This window comes from Lissotriton helveticus, chromosome 6 (assembly GCF_964261635.1).
Source record: "Lissotriton helveticus chromosome 6, aLisHel1.1, whole genome shotgun sequence".
Taxonomy (NCBI): domain Eukaryota; kingdom Metazoa; phylum Chordata; class Amphibia; order Caudata; family Salamandridae; genus Lissotriton; species Lissotriton helveticus.
In genome coordinates this window covers 1,894,732,473-1,894,751,735 of record NC_136067.1, presented here as the reverse complement: position 1 = coordinate 1,894,751,735, position 19,263 = coordinate 1,894,732,473, and the positions used below count along the sequence as shown (strand labels likewise).

Below are 19,263 nucleotides of genomic sequence, written 5' to 3'. Positions count from 1 at the left end.
TGGTTTGGCTTCACCTCTGAGAGCTACTTTGAGGGTGCTGGTGAGCTATCAGTAGCTCCCGAGCCACTGGTTGGAGACGCCTGAACTAGTGAATGCCTTGCTGGGCACAGTGAAGAAGAACCAGCAACTTCCTGCTGTGGCCATCCCAGCACAATCAACATTTCTGCTGACCATCAGGAGGGTCAGGAACGGTAGCAGGCTACTGGCCAGCTCTACACTGAACACATGCGACAGGCGTCTGGTATGTGAGCGAAGAAGGTCCCTATTAATCATTGTCCTGGGCCACCCCAAAGGGGTTCAGTGATTACAACTTTCCACCCACATGTATGTCAGTCAGCCCACCAACTTTACTCTTGAGGTATGAGTTTATCAGTACAGGGAATATACATTTGGTGTCTGGAATATGGTTTAATTATTTTATATGCTATTGTAAGGCTTATTTGGAGATGCATTTAGGCATGAGGCATCCAACTTCGAAAATAATCCTGTTCTGATGAATGTCCCTCATAAAGTGAAAAATCGACTCCGCGGGTATTTTCTTGGTTCTGCATCCTTGGTAGACGGGCCATGAATTTTTGAGTAATGTTTAGCTGGATGTTTAGCTGTGAGTTGATTTCAAGACACTTTTGATCAAATTTGCTAATGCCATCTTTTTGTCCAGGTGTGTAATGAATGTTGGTAGCCTCTGGTAATTAGTTATCTTGACCCTGTTTGCTTGCTGAGTATGAGGGCGTCATGAAAGCTGATACCCAGTTTGTGGTCTGTATCTATAGGTAGATGGGCTAGGAAAAATATCATGACAGCATGCTTGCTTTCAGGAAATTGAACATGATACACACTGGGTGCATGTGAGCTCATGTAAAGTGGCAAACATGAGTTAACAAAGAGAAGGCAAGCAACGGGTGGCTAAGGGGTTTAATTAGTGTAGGCAAAGAGACCACCTTAGAATAAGTGGATGAAGAGATGAGAGTATGCAAGAGGGTGAGAACTCTGTTTTCATCTGTATACTTACCCTGCAGTTTCTTAAGCGCAATTTCAAACCCAACAAATGGCTCCAAGTACCCTGCTGAGTCACCAAATATTGTAGCTGTTCATCTATTCCCTAAATGTTTTTCATGATTCACTGCTCCCGTATCTACTTTTGCAAATGACTTCCATCCCCACATACTAATGGAGCTGTGTGAAAAAACAACAATAAAAGTATGTTGGGCTCAGAATTGACTCAGTTATAGTTGTGGTCCAGTTTGTGGTGACCTTCTGTGTCTGTGTTTACCTGGCAGGTTGAACTACAGAAGCTGCTGGACCTGCTGAAGCAACCGATTCCACTGGATGAAGATCAGCTGCAGACACTCTCCATCGAAATGAATGATTTCATTCTGGCCCTAGATTCAGTTCAGCCTTCAGCCAAGAGGGAGGGCTTTGCCACAGTCCCGGATGTAACGTGGGATGATATTGGAGCGCTGGAGGAGATCCGAGAGGAACTTACCATGGCCATTTTAGTAAGTTCTTTGAAGTTTTTATTGTGTCTTATTCTTTTATGAGTTATACACAAGTTTTGCTCTGTATTTCACAACTGGTGGCGTGCACAAATGAATGAATCTGCCCACTATCGTGTTTGCCAGAGGCTTCTGAGTTCACAGCAACTCAGGTGCTTAGTAACCAATGTAACGTGGCCGTGTTTATTTTTTTTCAGACCAGTTAAACAGCCACTATCATATCGAGCCGTAGTACTCCTTTGACGAGTGGAGAGACTTACCAATGCCGTATAATGGCATTTTATTAGAGTTAATGTTGCTCGAACGTCCACTGTTAACCCATAAATCCATATTCCTGCTTACTTAGCTATGCAAAAACTCCTTAAAATTGAGTATAAGACATAGTTTGGTAATGATATAAAACCTAAAACCGCTTAAATTTAATATCTATGATGAGTAACAAACCCATAACTCTTTAACATCCCGTCCTTAATCCACTGCTCATGATGTTGCTTGCTGGGCGTGGCTGCATGGTATGCCAACCTTAGGGATAGAAGTATTGAGCACATGGCATAGGTGAAGGGCAAAGCCTTTTTTAAAGTTGGCTGGGTCTCAGGCCCAAACTTCAGGGTCTTGCTAAAGGTAAAGCCATGCGGCAGCCTTGCACTGAGTGCGCAGAGTTTGCCAAGTTTACTTTGGGGGATAGGAACATTTAGCACATGGCTATAAAATGCACCTTGCTTATCCTCACATTGACTATTAAACCACTGTAAATGAACTTAAAAATTAACCTCTTGAGCCTCTCTAAGATGGATTATGTAGTGAGTCTACCATAACAAATGCTGGTCTTTCTTAACCCTACATTTCTAAATGTATCTCCTGTGTGGTGTGTAATCATCATGGACTGCCCCTTATCAGCTGTGCACTTCCACTCTCAGACACTATACAGGTTGTTACATAAACTGTGATGCTGTTACAGAATGCTACATATTGCCTAAATTGTTACTTGGAGAATAATTAAAAAAATCCATACAAGTAGGATGTAAACATTGCCTGCTTCTTGGTCATGCTCAGGTTGTGTGGTTAGCACATCAACCTTCTGCGATCAGACTCTGGCTGATAAAGCATCGCACTATGCTTTATCAGCCAGGGTTTGATTCTGTAGTTGCTCCACGTTTGAAAGCACTATGCTTTATTATCAGCCAATGTTTGATTCTGTAGTTGCTCCATGTTTGAAAGCACTCTGCTTTATCAGCCAGGGTTTGATTCTGTAGTTGCTCCACGTTTGAAAGCACTATGCATTATTATCAGCCAGGGTTTGATTCTGTAGTTGCTCCCGTTTGAAAGCACTATGCTTTATTATCAGCCAGGGTCTGATTCTGTAGTCGCTCCACGTTTGAAAGCACTATGCCAGGGTCTGATTCTATAGTCGCTCCACGTTTGAAAGCACTATGCTTTATTATCAGCCAATGTTTGATTCTGTAGTTGCTCCACGTTTGAAAGCACTATGCATTATTATCAGCCAGGGTTTGATTCTGTAGTTGCTCCCGTTTGAAAGCACTATGCTTTATTATCAGCCAGGGTCTGATTCTGTAGTCGCTCCACGTTTGAAAGCACTATGCTTTATCAGCCAGGGTCTGTTTCTGTAGTCCCTCCACGTTTGAAAGCACTATGCCAGGGTCTGATTCTATAGTCGCTCCACGTTTGAAAGCACTATGCTTTATTATCAGCCAGGGTCTGATTCTGTAGTCGCTCCATGTTTGAAAGCACTATGCTTTGTTATGAGCCAAGGTCTGAGTCTGTAGTCGCTCCACATTTGAAAGCACTATGCTTTATTATCAGCCAGGGTCTGATTCTGTAGTTGCTCCACGTTTGAAAGCACTACGCTTTATCATCCACGGTCTAATTCTGTAGTCGCTCCAGGTTTGAAAGCAGACCACTCTTACCCAGTCCAAAGATCAGGGCTTGATCCATCACCGTTTTTTAGCTCACTGCACCATCCCAGCTCAGAACTTGGCTATATGCAAATTAGTCTGTTCCTGTCCCAGTGCATGATGGGAACAGGGCAAACCAAACTACCAAGCCAATTCTTATACTGGGAAGGAAACAAGCTTCCGGGGACCGGTTTCTGCCATTTCAGGCGTCGTCGGCCCGGCTTGCTTGAATCCTGATGGTGCAATGAGCAAGGGACTCACATCTCAGTATACCCTTCCACGCTTATGGTGGACAAAATGATTCAGAAAAGAGGGTGGTGATGAACAGAGTGCCTGAATTAAGCAGACCACTCTTACCCAGTCCAAAGATCCGGGCTTGATCCATCACCGTTTTTTAGCTCACTGCACCATCCCAGCTCAGAACTTGGCTATATGCAAATTAGTCTGTTCCTGTCCCAGTGCATGATGGGAACAGGGCAAACCAAACTACCAAGCCAATTCTTATACTGGGAAGGAAACAAGCTTCCGGGGACCGGTTTCTGCCATTTCAGGCGTCGTCGGCCCGGCTTGCTTGAATCCTGATGGTGCAATGAGCAAGGGACTCACATCTGAGTATACCCTTCCACGCTTATGGTGGACAAAATGATTCAGAAAAGGGGGTGGTGATGAACAGAGTGCCTGAATTAAGCAGACCACTCTTACCCAGTCCAAAGATCAGGGCTTGATCCATCACCGTTTTTTAGCTCACTGCACCATCCCAGCTCAGAACTTGGCTATATGCAAATTAGTCTGTTCCTGTCCCAGTGCATGATGGGAACAGGGTAAACCAAACTACCCAGCCAATTCTTATACTGGGAAGGAAACAAGCTTCCGGGGGCCGGTTTCTGCCATTTCAGGCGTCGTCGGCCCGGCTTGCTTGAATCCTGATGGTGCAATGAGCAAGGGACTCGCATCTGAGTATACCCTTCCACGCTTATGGTGGACAAAATGATTCAGAAAAGGGGGTGGTGATGAACAGAGTGCCTGAATTAAGCAGACCACTCTTACCCAGTCCAATGATCAGGGCTTGATCCATCACCGTTTTTTAGCTCACTGCACCATCCCAGCTCAGAACTTGGCTATATGCAAATTAGTCTGTTCCTGTCCCAGTGCATGATGGGAACAGGGCAAACCAAACTACCAAGCCAATTCTTATACTGGGAAGGAAACAAGCTTCCGGGGACCGGTTTCTGCCATTTCAGGCGTCGTCGGCCCGGCTTGCTTGAATCCTGATGGTGCAATGAGCAAGGGACTCACATCTGAGTATACCCTTCCACGCTTATGGTGGACAAAATGATTCAGAAAAGGGGGTGGTGATGAACAGAGTGCCTGAATTAAGCAGGCCACTCTTACCCAGTCCAAAGATCAGGGCTTGATCCATCACCGTTTTTTAGCTCACTGCACCATCCCAGCTCAGAACTTGGCTATATGCAAATTAGTCTGTTCCTGTCCCAGTGCATGATGGGAACAGGGCAAACCAAACTACCAAGCCAATTCTTATACTAGGAAGGAAACAAGCTTCCGGGGACCGGTTTCTGCCATTTCAGGCGTCGTCGGCCCGGCTTGCTTGAATCCTGATGGTGCAATGAGCAAGGGACTCACATCTGAGTATACCCTTCCACGCTTATGGTGGACAAAATGATTCAGAAAAGGGGGTGGTGATGAACAGAGTGCCTGAATTAAGCAGACAACTCTTACCCAGTCCAAAGATCAGGGCTTGATCCATCACCGTTATTTAGCTCACTGCACCATCCCAGCTCAGAACTTGGCTATATGCAAATTAGTCTGTTCCTGTCCCAGTGCATGATGGGAACAGGGCAAACCAAACTACCAAGCCAATTCTTATACTGGGAAGGAAACAAGCTTCCGGGGACCGGTTTCTGCCATTTCAGGCGTTGTCGGCCCGGCTTGCTTGAATCCTGATGGTGCAATGAGCAAGGGACTCACATCTGAGTATACCCTTCCACGCTTATGGTGGACAAAATGATTCCGAAAAGGGGGTGGTGATGAACAGAGTGCCTGAATTAAGCAGACCACTCTTACCCAGTCCAAAGATCAGGGCTTGATCCATCACCGTTTTTTAGCTCACTGCACCATCCCAGCTCAGAACTTGGCTATATGCAAATTAGTCTGTTCCTGTCCCAGTGCATGATGGGAACAGGGCAAACCAAACTACCAAGCCAATTCTTATACTGGGAAGGAAACAAGCTTCCGGGGACCGGTTTCTGCCATTTCAGGCGTCGTCGGCCCGGCTTGCTTGAATCCTGATGGTGCAATGAGCAAGGGACTCACATCTGAGTATACCCTTCCACGCTTATGGTGGACAAAATGATTCAGAAAAGGGGGTGGTGATGAACAGAGTGCCTGAATTAAGCGGACCACTCTTACCCAGTCCAAAGATCAGGGCTTGATCCATCACCGTTTTTTAGCTCACTGCACCATCCCAGCTCAGAACTTGGCTATATGCAAATTAGTCTGTTCCTGTCCCAGTGCATGATGGGAACAGGGCAAACCAAACTACCAAGCCAATTCTTATACTGGGAAGGAAACAAGCTTCCGGGGACCGGTTTCTGCCATTTCAGGCGTCGTCGGCCCGGCTTGCTTGAATCCTGATGGTGCAATGAGCAAGGGACTCACATCTGAGTATACCCTTCCACGCTTATGGTGGACAAAATGATTCAGAAAAGGGGGTGGTGATGAACAGAGTGCCTGAATTAAGCAGACCACTCTTACCCAGTCCAAAGATCAGGGCTTGATCCATCACCGTTTTTTAGCTCACTGCACCAGCTGAAATGCCAGAAACCGGTCCCCGGAAGCTTGTCTCCTTTCTGGTGAAGAATTGGCTTGGTAGTTTGGTCTGCCCTGTTCCCATGATGCACTGGGCCAGGGACAGACTAGTTTGCATAAAGCCAGGTTCTGAGCTGGGATGGGGCAGTGAGCTAAATAACGGTGATGGATCAAGCCCTGATCTTTGGACTGGGTAAGAGTGGTCTGCTTAATTCAGACACTCGGTTCATCACCACCCCCTTTTCTGAATCGTTTTTGGCCACTATAGGTGTGGCAGGGTTTACTCAGACATGAGTCCCTTGCTCACTGCTCCATCAGGATTCAAGCAAGCCAGGCCGACGACGGCTAAAATGCCAGAAACCGGTCCCCGGAAGCTTGTCTCCTTTCTGGTGAAGAATTGCCTTGGTAGTTTGGTCTGCCCTGTTCCCATGATGCACTGGGCCAGGGACAGACTAATTTGCATAAAGCCAGGTTCTGAGCTGGGATGGGGCAGTGAGCTAAATAACGGTGATGGATCAAGCCCTGATCTTTGGACTGGGTAAGAGTGGTCTGCCTAATTCAGACACTCTGTTCATCACCACCCCTTTTCTGAATCGCTCCACATTTGAAAGCACTATGCTTTATTATCAGCCAGGGTCTGATTCTGTAGTCACTACACGTTGGAAAGCACTATGCTTTATTAACAACCACGGTCTGATTCTGTAGTCGACACCACGTTTGAAAGCACTATGCTTTATTATCAGCCAGGATCTGATACTGTAGTCGCTCCACGTTTGAAAGCACTATGCTTTATCAGCCAGGTTCAGATTCTGTAGTCGCTCCATGTTTGAAAGCACTATGCTTTGTTATGAGCCAAGGTCTGAGTCTGTAGTCGCTCCACATTTGAAAGCACCATGCTTTATTTATTAGCCAGGGTCTGATTCTGTAGTTGCTCCACGTTTGAAAGCACTATGCTATATCAACCAGGGTCTGATTTTGTAGTTGCTCCACGTTTGAAAGCATTATGCTTTTTTTCAGCCAGGGTCTGATTCTGTAGTCTCTCCACGTTTGAAAGCACTGTGCTTTATCAGCCAGAGTCTGATACTGTAGTCGCTCCACATTTGAAAGCACTATGCTTTATCAGCCAGAGTCTGATACTGTAGTCGCTCCACGTTTGAAAGCACTATGCTTTGTTATGAGCCAAGGTCTGAGTCTGTAGTCGCTCCACATTTGAAAGCACTATGCTTTATTATCAGCCAGGGTCTGATTCTGTAGTTGCTCCACGTTTGAAAGCACTACGCTTTATCATCCAGGGTCTGATTCTGTAGTCGCTCCAGGTTTGAAAGCACTATGCTTTGTTATGAGCCAAGGTCTGAGTCTGTAGTCGCTCCACATTTGAAAGCACTATGCTTTATTATCAGCCAGGGACTGATTCTGTAGTTGCTCCACATTTGAAAGCACTACGCTTTATCATCCAGGGTCTGATTTTGTAGTCCATCCACGTTTGAAAGCCGTATGCTTTATTATCAGCCAGGGTCTGATACTGTAGTCGCTCCACGTTTGAAAGCACTATGCTTTGTTGCCAGCCACGGTCTGAATCTGTAGATCCCACGTATGAAAGCACTATGCTTTGTTGCCAGCCACGGTCTGAATCTGTAGATCCCACGTTTGAAAGCACTATGCTTTGTTACCAGCCACGGTCTGAATCTGTAGATCCACGTTTGAAAGCACTATGCTTTGTTACCAGCCACGGTCTGTTTCTGTAGATCCCACGTTTGGAAGCACTATGCTTTATCAGCCAGGGTCAGATTCTGTAGTCGCTCCACATTTGAAAGCACTATGCTTTATTATCAGCCAGGGTCTGATTCTGTAGTCGCACCATGTTGGAAAGCACTATGCTTTATTATCAGCCAGGATCTGATACTGTAGTCGCTCCACGTTTGAAAGCACTATGCTTTATCAGCCAGGGTCTGATACTCTAGTCGCTCCACGTTTGAAAGCACTATGCTTTATCAGCCAGGGTCTGATACTGTAGTCGCTCCACGTTTGAAAGCACTATGCTTTGTTGCCAGCCACGGTCTGAATCTGTAGATCCCACGTTTGAAAGCACTATGCTTTGTTACCAGCCACGGTCTGTTTCTGTAGATCACACGTTTGGAAGCACTATGCTTTATCAGCCAGGGTCAGATTCTGTAGTCGCTCCACATTTGAAATGATTCAGAAAAGGGGGTGGTGATGAACAGAGTGCCTGAATTAAGCAGACCACTCTTACCCAGTCCAACGATCAGGGCTTGATCCATCACCGTTTTTTAGCTCACTGCACCATCCCAGCTCAGAACTTGGCTATATGCAAATTAGTCTGTTCCTGTCCCAGTGCATGATGGGAACAGGGCAAACCAAACTACCAAGCCAATTCTTATACTAGGAAGGAAACAAGCTTCCGGGGACCGGTTTCTGCCATTTCAGGTGTCGTCGGCCCGGCTTGCTTGAATCCTGATGGTGCAATGAGCAAGGGACTCACATCTGAGTATACCCTTCCACGCTTATGGTGGACAAAATGATTCAGAAAAGGGGGTGGTGATGAACAGAGTGCCTGAATTAAGCAGACCACTCTTACCCAGTCCAAAGATCAGGGCTTGATCCATCACCGTTTTTTAGCTCACTGCACCATCCCAGCTCAGAACTTGGCTATATGCAAATTAGTCTGTTCCTGTCCCAGTGCATGATGGGAACAGGGCAAACCAAACTACCAAGCCAATTCTTATACTGGGAAAGAAACAAGCTTCCGGGGACCGGTTTCTGCCATTTCAGGCGTCGTCGGCCCGGCTTGCTTGAATCCTGATGGTGCAATGAGCAAGGGACTCACATCTGAGTATACCCTTCCACGCTTATGGTGGACAAAATGATTCAGAAAAGGGGGTGGTGATGAACAGAGTGCCTGAATTAAGCAGACCACTCTTACCCAGTCCAAAGATCAGGGCTTGATCCATCACCGTTTTTTAGCTCACTGCACCATCCCAGCTCAGAACTTGGCTATATGCAAATTAGTCTGTTCCTGTCCCAGTGCATGATGGGAACAGGGCAAACCAAACTACCAAGCCAATTCTTATACTGGGAAGGAAACAAGCTTCCGGGGACCAGTTTCTGCCATTTCAGGCGTCGTCGGCCCGGCTTGCTTGAATCCTGATGGTGCAATGAGCAAGGGACTCACATCTGAGTATACCCTTCCACGCTTATGGTGGACAAAATGATTCAGAAAAGGGGGTGGTGATGAACAGAGTGCCTGAATTAAGCAGACCACTCTTACCCAGTCCAAAGATCAGGGCTTGATCCATCACCGTTATTTAGCTCACTGCACCATCCCAGCTCAGAACTTGGCTATATGCAAATTAGTCTGTTCCTGTCCCAGTGCATGGTGGGAACAGGGCAAACCAAACTACCAAGCCAATTCTTATACTGGGAAGGAAACAAGCTTCCGGGGACCGGTTTCTGCCATTTCAGGCGTCGTCGGCCCGGCTTGCTTGAATCCTGATGGTGCAATGAGCAAGGGACTCACATCTGAGTATACCCTTCCACGCTTATGGTGGACAAAATGATTCAGAAAAGGGGGTGGTGATGAACAGAGTGCCTGAATTAAGCAGACCACTCTTACCCAGTCCAAAGATCAGGGCTTGATCCATCACCGTTTTTTAGCTCACTGCACCATCCCAGCTCAGAACTTGGCTATATGCAAATTAGTCTGTTCCGTGTCCCAGTGCATGATGGGAACAGGGCAAACCAAACTACCAAGCCAATTCTTATACTGGGAAGGAAACAAGCTTCTGGGGACCGGTTTCTGCCATTTCAGGCGTCGTCGGCCCGGCTTGCTTAAGTCCTGATGGTGCAATGAGCAAGGGACTCACATCTGAGTATACCCTTCCACGCTTATGGTGGACAAAATGATTCAGAAAAGGGGGTGGTGATGAACAGAGTGCCTGAATTAAGCAGACCACTCTTACCCAGTCCAAAGATCAGGGCTTGATCCATCACCGTTTTTTAGCTCACTGCACCAGCTGAAATGCCAGAAACCGGTCCCCGGAAGCTTGTCTCCTTTCTGGTGAAGAATTGGCTTGGTAGTTTGGTCTGCCCTGTTCCCATGATGCACTGGGCCAGGGACAGACTAGTTTGCATAAAGCCAGGTTCTGAGCTGGGATGGGGCAGTGAGCTAAATAACGGTGATGGATCAAGCCCTGATCTTTGGACTGGGTAAGAGTGGTCTGCTTAATTCAGACACTCGGTTCATCACCACCCCCTTTTCTGAATCGTTTTTGGCCACTATAGGTGTGGCAGGGTTTACTCAGACATGAGTCCCTTGCTCACTGCTCCATCAGGATTCAAGCAAGCCAGGCCGACGACGGCTGAAATGCCAGAAACCGGTCCCCGGAAGCTTGTCTCCTTTCTGGTGAAGAATTGGCTTGGTAGTTTGGTCTGCCCTGTTCCCATGATGCACTGGGCCAGGGACAGACTAATTTGCATAAAGCCAGGTTCTGAGCTGGGATGGGGCAGTGAGCTAAATAACGATGATGGATCAAGCCCTGATCTTTGGACTGGGTAAGAGTGGTCTGCTTAATTCAGACACTCTGTTCATCACCACCCCCTTTTCTGAATCGCTCCACATTTGAAAGCACTATGCTTTATTATCAGCCAGGGTCTGATTCTGTAGTCACTACACGTTGGAAAGCACTATGCTTTATTAACAACCACGGTCTGATTCTGTAGTCGACACCACGTTTGAAAGCACTATGCTTTATTATCAGCCAGGATCTGATACTGTAGTCGCTCCACGTTTGAAAGCACTATGCTTTATCAGCCAGGTTCAGATTCTGTAGTCGCTCCATGTTTGAAAGCACTATGCTTTGTTATGAGCCAAGGTCTGAGTCTGTAGTCGCTCCACATTTGAAAGCACCATGCTTTATTTATTAGCCAGGGTCTGATTCTGTAGTTGCTCCACGTTTGAAAGCACTATGCTATATCAACCAGGGTCTGATTTTGTAGTTGCTCCACGTTTGAAAGCATTATGCTTTTTTTCAGCCAGGGTCTGATTCTGTAGTCTCTCCTCGTTTGAAAGCACTGTGCTTTATCAGCCAGAGTTTGATTCTGTAGTTGCTCCACGTTTGAAAACACTGTGCTTTATCAGCCAGAGTCTGATACTGTAGTCGCTCCACATTTGAAAGCACTATGCTTTATCAGCCAGAGTCTGATACTGTAGTCGCTCCACGTTTGAAAGCACTATGCTTTGTTATGAGCCAAGGTCTGAGTCTGTAGTCGCTCCACATTTGAAAGCACTATGCTTTATTATCAGCCAGGGTCTGATTCTGTAGTTGCTCCACGTTTGAAAGCACTACGCTTTATCATCCAGGGTCTGATTCTGTAGTCGCTCCAGGTTTGAAAGCACTATGCTTTGTTATGAGCCAAGGTCTGAGTCTGTAGTCGCTCCACATTTGAAAGCACTATGCTTTATTATCAGCCAGGGACTGATTCTGTAGTTGCTCCACATTTGAAAGCACTACGCTTTATCATCCAGGGTCTGATTTTGTAGTCCATCCACGTTTGAAAGCCGTATGCTTTATTATCAGCCAGGGTCTGATACTGTAGTCGCTCCACGTTTGAAAGCACTATGCTTTGTTGCCAGCCACGGTCTGAATCTGTAGATCCCACGTTTGAAAGCACTATGCTTTGTTGCCAGCCACGGTCTGAATCTGTAGATCCCACGTTTGAAAGCACTATGCTTTGTTACCAGCCACGGTCTGAATCTGTAGATCCCACGTTTGAAAGCACTATGCTTTACCAGCCACGGTCTGTTTCTGTAGATCACACGTTTGGAAGCACTATGCTTTATCAGCCAGGGTCAGATTCTGTAGTCGCTCCACATTTGAAAGCACTATGCTTTATTATCAGCCAGGGTCTGATTCTGTAGTCGCACCACGTTGGAAAGCACTATGCTTTATTATCAGCCAGGATCTGATACTGTAGTCGCTCCACGTTTGAAAGCACTACGCTTTATCATCCAGGGTCTGATTCTGTAGTCGCTCCAGGTTTGAAAGCACTATGCTTTGTTATGAGCCAAGGTCTGAGTCTGTAGTCGCTCCACATTTGAAAGCACTATGCTTTATTATCAGCCAGGGACTGATTCTGTAGTTGCTCCACATTTGAAAGCACTATGCTTTATTATCATCCAGGGTCTGATTTTGTAGTCCATCCACGTTTGAAAGCTGTATGCTTTATTATCAGCCAGGGTCTGATACTGTAGTCGCTCCACGTTTGAAAGCACTATGCTTTGTTGCCAGCCACGGTCTGAATCTGTAGGTCCCACGTTTGAAAGCACTATGCTTTGTTGCCAGCCACGGTCTGAATCTGTAGATCCCACGTTTGAAAGCACTATGCTTTGTTACCAGCCACGGTCTGAATCTGTAGATCCCACGTTTGAAAGCACTATGCTTTGTTACCAGCCACGGTCTGTTTCTGTAGATCACACGTTTGGAAGCACTATGCTTTATCAGCCAGGGTCAGATTCTGTAGTCGCTCCACATTTGAAAGCACTATGCTTTATTATCAGCCAGGGTCTGATTCTGTAGTCGCACCACGTTGGAAAGCACTATGCTTTATTATCAGCCAGGATCTGATACTGTAGTCGCTCCACGTTTGAAAGCACTATGCTTTATCAGCCAGGGTCTGATACTGTAGTCGCTCCACGTTTGAAAGCACTATGCTTTATCAGCCAGGGTCTGATACTGTAGTCGCTCCACGTTTGAAAGCACTATGCTTTGTTGCCAGCCACGGTCTGAATCTGTAGATCCCACGTTTGAAAGCACTATGCTTTGTTACCAGCTACGGTCTGTTTCTGTAGATCACACGTTTGGAAGCACTATGCTTTATCAGCCAGGGTCAGATTCTGTAGTCGCTCCACATTTGAAATGATTCAGAAAAGGGGGTGGTGATGAACAGAGTGCCTGAATTAAGCAGACCACTCTTACCCAGTCCAAAGATCAGGGCTTGATCCATCACCGTTTTTTAGCTCACTGCACCATCCCAGCTCAGAACTTGGCTATATGCAAATTAGTCTGTTCCTGTCCCAGTGCATGATGGGAACAGGGCAAACCAAACTACCAAGCCAATTCTTATACTGGGAAGGAAACAAGCTTCCGGGGACCGGTTTCTGCCATTTCAGGCGTCGTCGGCCCGGCTTGCTTGAATCCTGATGGTGCAATGAGCAAGGGACTCACATCTGAGTATACCCTTCCACGCTTATGGTGGACAAAATGATTCAGAAAAGGGGGTGGTGATGAACAGAATTCCTGAATTAAGCAGACCACTCTTACCCAGTCCAAAGATCAGGGCTTGATCCATCACCGTTTTTTAGCTCACTGCACCATCCCAGCTCAGAACTTGGCTATATGCAAATTAGTCTGTTCCTGTCCCAGTGCATGATGGGAACAGGGCAAACCAAACTACCAAGCCAATTCTTATACTGGGAAGGAAACAAGCTTCCGGGGACCGGTTTCTGCCATTTCAGGCGTCGTCGGCCCGGCTTGCTTGAATCCTGATGGTGCAATGAGCAAGGGACTCACATCTGAGTATACCCTTCCACGCTTATGGTGGACAAAATGATTCAGAAAAGGGGGTGGTGATGAACAGAGTGCCTGAATTAAGCAGACCACTCTTACCCAGTCCAAAGATCAGGGCTTGATCCATCACCGTTTTTTAGCTCACTGCACCATCCCAGCTCAGAACTTGGCTATATGCAAATTAGTCTGTTCCTGTCCCAGTGCATGATGGGAACAGGGCAAACAAAACTACCAAGCCAATTCTTATACTGGGAAGGAAACAAGCTTCCGGGGACCGGTTTCTGCCATTTCAGGCGTCGTCGGCCCGGCTTGCTTGAATCCTGATGGTGCAATGAGCAAGGGACTCACATCTGAGTATACCCTTCCACGCTTATGGTGGACAAAATGATTCAGAAAAGGGGGTGGTGATGAACAGAGTGCCTGAATTAAGCAGACCACTCTTACCCAGTCCAAAGATCAGGGCTTGATCCATCACCGTTTTTTAGCTCACTGCACCATCCCAGCTCAGAACTTGGCTATATGCAAATTAGTCTGTTCCTGTCCCAGTGTATGATGGGAACAGGACAAACCAAACTACCAAGCCAATTCTTATACTGGGAAGGAAACAAGCTTCCGGGGACCGGTTTCTGCCATTTCAGGCGTCGTCGGCCCGGCTTGCTTGAATCCTGATGGTGCAATGAGCAAGGGACTCACATCTGAGTATACCCTTCCACGCTTATGGTGGACAAAATGATTCAGAAAAGGGGGTGGTGATGAACAGAGTGCCTGAATTAAGCAGACCACTCTTACCCAGTCCAAAGATCAGGGCTTGATCCATCACCTTATTTTTAGCTCACTGCACCAGCTGAAATGCCAGAAACCGGTCCCCGGAAGCTTGTCTCCTTTCTGGTGAAGAATTGGCTTGGTAGTTTGGTCTGCCCTGTTCCCATGATGCACTGGGCCAGGGACAGACTAGTTTGCATAAAGCCAGGTTCTGAGCTGGGATGGGGCAGTGAGCTAAATAACGGTGATGGATCAAGCCCTGATCTTTGGACTGGGTAAGAGTGGTCTGCTTAATGCAGACACTCGGTTCATCACCACCCCCTTTTCTGAATCGTTTTTGGCCACTATAGGTGTGGCAGGGTTTACTCAGACATGAGTCCCTTGCTCACTGCTCCATCAGGATTCAAGCAAGCCAGTCCGACGACGGCTGAAATGCCAGAAACCGGTCCCCGGAAGCTTGTCTCCTTTCTGGTGAAGAATTGGCTTGGTAGTTTGGTCTGCCCTGTTCCCATGATGCACTGGGCCAGGGACAGACTAATTTGCATAAAGCCAGGTTCTGAGCTGGGATGGGGCAGTGAGCTAAATAACGGTGATGGATCAAGCCCTGATCTTTGGACTGGGTAAGAGTGGTCTGCTTAATTCAGACACTCTGTTCATCACCACCCCCTTTTCTGAATCGCTCCACATTTGAAAGCACTATGCTTTATTATCAGCCAGGGTCTGATTCTGTAGTCACTACACGTTGGAAAGCACTATGCTTTATTAACAACCACGGTCTGATTCTGTAGTCGACACCACGTTTGAAAGCACTATGCTTTATTATCAGCCAGGATCTGATACTGTAGTCGCTCCACGTTTGAAAGCACTATGCTTTATCAGCCAGGTTCAGATTCTGTAGTCGCTCCATGTTTGAAAGCACTATGCTTTGTTATGAGCCAAGGTCTGAGTCTGTAGTCGCTCCACATTTGAAAGCACCATGCTTTATTTATTACCCAGGGTCTGATTCTGTAGTTGCTCCACGTTTGAAAGCACTATGCTATATCAACCAGGGTCTGATTTTGTAGTTGCTCCACGTTTGAAAGCATTATGCTTTTTTTCAGCCAGGGTCTGATTCTGTAGTCTCTCCACGTTTGAAAGCACTGTGCTTTATCAGCCAGAGTCTGATACTGTAGTCGCTCCACGTTTGAAAGCACTATGCTTTGTTATGAGCCAAGGTCTGAGTCTGTAGTCGCTCCACATTTGAAAGCACTATGCTTTATCATCAGCCAGGGTCTGATTCTGTAGTTGCTCCACGTTTGAAAGCACTACGCTTTATCATCCAGGGTCTGATTCTGTAGTCGCTCCAGGTTTGAAAGCACTATGCTTTGTTATGAGCCAAGGTCTGAGTCTGTAGTCGCTCCACATTTGAAAGCACTATGCTTTATTATCAGCCAGGGACTGATTCTGTAGTTGCTCCACATTTGAAAGCACTACGCTTTATCATCCAGGGTCTGATTTTGTAGTCCATCCACGTTTGAAAGCTGTATGCTTTATTATCAGCCAGGGTCTGATACTGTAGTCGCTCCACGTTTGAAAGCACTATGCTTTGTTGCCAGCCACGGTCTGAATCTGTAGGTCCCACGTTTGAAAGCACTATGCTTTGTTGCCAGCCACGGTCTGAATCTGTAGATCCCACGTTTGAAAGCACTATGCTTTGTTACCAGCCACGGTCTGAATCTGTAGATCCCACGTTTGAAAGCACTATGCTTTGTTACCAGCCACGGTCTGTTTCTGTAGATCACACGTTTGGAAGCACTATGCTTTATCAGCCAGGGTCAGATTCTGTAGTCGCTCCACATTTGAAAGCACTATGCTTTATTATCAGCCAGGGTCTGATTCTGTAGTCGCACCACGTTGGAAAGCACTATGCTTTATTATCAGCCAGGATCTGATACTGTAGTCGCTCCACGTTTGAAAGCACTATGCTTTATCAGCCAGGGTCTGATACTGTAGTCGCTCCACGTTTGAAAGCACTATGCTTTATCAGCCAGGGTCTGATACTGTAGTCGCTCCACGTTTGAAAGCACTATGCTTTGTTGCCAGCCACGGTCTGAATCTGTAGATCCCACGTTTGAAAGCACTATGCTTTGTTACCAGCCACGGTCTGTTTCTGTAGATCACACGTTTGGAAGCACTATGCTTTATCAGCCAGGGTCAGATTCTGTAGTCGCTCCACATTTGAAATGATTCAGAAAAGGGGGTGGTGATGAACAGAGTGCCTGAATTAAGCAGACCACTCTTACCCAGTCCAAAGATCAGGGCTTGATCCATCACCGTTTTTTAGCTCACTGCACCATCCCAGCTCAGAACTTGGCTATATGCAAATTAGTCTGTTCCTGTCCCAGTGCATGATGGGAACAGGGCAAACCAAACTACCAAGCCAATTCTTATACTGGGAAGGAAACAAGCTTCCGGGGACCGGTTTCTGCCATTTCAGGCGTCGTCGGCCCGGCTTGCTTGAATCCTGATGGTGCAATGAGCAAGGGACTCACATCTGAGTATACCCTTCCACGCTTATGGTGGACAAAATGATTCAGAAAAGGGGGTGGTGATGAACAGAGTGCCTGAATTAAGCAGACCACTCTTACCCAGTCCAAAGATCAGGGCTTGATCCATCACCGTTTTTTAGCTCACTGCACCATCCCAGCTCAGAACTTGGCTATATGCAAATTAGTCTGTTCCTGTCCCAGTGCATGATGGGAACAGGGCAAACAAAACTACCAAGCCAATTCTTATACTGGGAAGGAAACAAGCTTCCGGGGACCGATTTCTGCCATTTCAGGCGTCGTCGGCCCAGCTTGCTTGAATCCTGATGGTGCAATGAGCAAGGGACTCACATCTGAGTATACCCTTCCACGCTTATGGTGGACAAAATGATTCAGAAAAGGGGGTGGTGATGAACAGAGTGCCTGAATTAAGCAGACCACTCTTACCCAGTCCAAAGATCAGGGCTTGATCCATCACCGTTTTTTAGCTCACTGCACCATCCCAGCTCAGAACTTGGCTATATGCAAATTAGTCTGTTCCTGTCCCAGTGCATGATGGGAACAGGGCAAACCAAACTACCAAGCCAATTCTTATACTGGGAAGGAAACAAGCTTCCGGGGACCGGTTTCTGCCATTTCAGGCGTCGTCGGCCCGGCTTGCTTGAATCCTGATGGTGCAATGAGCAAGGGACTCACATCTGAGTATACCCTTCCACGCTTATGGTGGACAAAATGATTCAGAAAAGGGGGTGGTGATGAACAGAGTGCCTGAATTAAGCAGACCACTCTTACCCAGTCCAAAGATCAGGGCTTGATCCATCACCTTTTTTTAGCTCACTGCACCAGCTGAAATGCCAGAAACCGGTCCCCGGAAGCTTGTCTCCTTTCTGGTGAAGAATTGGCTTGGTAGTTTGGTCTGCCCTGTTCCCATGATGCACTGGGCTAGGGACAGACTAGTTTGCATAAAGCCAGGTTCTGAGCTGGGATGGGGCAGTGAGCTAAATAACGGTGATGGATCAAGCCCTGATCTTTGGACTGGGTAAGAGTGGTCTGCTTAATTCAGACACTCGGTTCATCACCACCCCCTTTTCTGAATCGTTTTTGGCCACTATAGGCGTGGCAGGGTTTACTCAGACATGAGTCCCTTGCTCACTGCTCCATCAGGATTCAAGCAAGCCAGGCCGACGATGGCTGAAATGCCAGAAACCGGTCCCCGGAAGCTTGTCTCCTTTCTGGTGAAGAATTGGCTTGGTAGTTTGGTCTGCCCTGTTCCCATGATGCACTGGGCCAGGGACAGACTAATTTGCATAAAGCCAGGTTCTGAGCTGGGATGGGGCAGTGAGCTAAATAACGGTGATGGATCAAGCCCTGATCTTTGGACTGGGTAAGAGTGGTCTGCTTAATTCAGACACTGTTCATCACCACCCCCTTTTCTGAATCGCTCCACATTTGAAAGCACTATGCTTTATTATCAGCCAGGGTCTGATTCTGTAGTCACTACACGTTGGAAAGCACTATGCTTTATTAACAACCACGGTCTGATTCTGTAGTCGACACCACGTTTGAAAGCGCTATGCTTTATTATCAGCCAGGATCTGATACTGTAGTCGCTCCACGTTTGAAAGCACTATGCTTTGTTATGAGCCAAGGTCTGAGTCTGTAGTCGCTCCACATTTGAAAGCACCATGCTTTATTTATTAGCCAGGGTCTGATTCTGTAGTTGCTCCACGTTTGAAAGCACTATGCTATATCAACCAGGGTCTGATTTTGTAGTTGCTCCACGTTTGAAAGCATTATGCTTTTGTTCAGCCAGGGTCTGATTCTCTAGTCTCTCCACGTTTGAAAGCACTGTGCTTTATCAGCCAGAGTTTGATTCTGTAGTTGCTCCACGTTTGAAAACACTGTGCTTTATCAGCCAGAGTCTGATACTGTAGTCGCTCCACGTTTGAAAACACTGTGCTTTATCAGCCAGGGTCTGATTCTGTAGTTGCTCCACGTTTGAAAGCACTACGCTTTACCATCCAGGGTCTGATTCTGTAGTGGCTCCAGGTTTGAAAGCACTATGCTTTGTTATGAGCCAAGGTCTGAGTCTGTAGTCGCTCCACATTTGAAAGCACTATGCTTTATTATCAGCCAGGGACTGATTCTGTAGTTGCTC

At 46.8% G+C, this 19,263-nt stretch overlaps 1 protein-coding gene across 1 annotated transcript in view; it reads left to right on the top strand.

Annotated features, from left to right (window-relative positions):
- NVL (nuclear VCP like) overlaps nucleotides 1–19,263 on the top strand; it is a 502,294-nt gene that overhangs the window by 221,419 nt on the left and 261,612 nt on the right. The window contains exon 14 of the mRNA XM_078649847.1: nucleotides 1,281–1,499. Within this exon, the coding sequence (XP_078505973.1) occupies nucleotides 1,281–1,499 (219 nt within the window). The remainder of the gene's footprint in view (nucleotides 1–1,280; nucleotides 1,500–19,263) is intronic.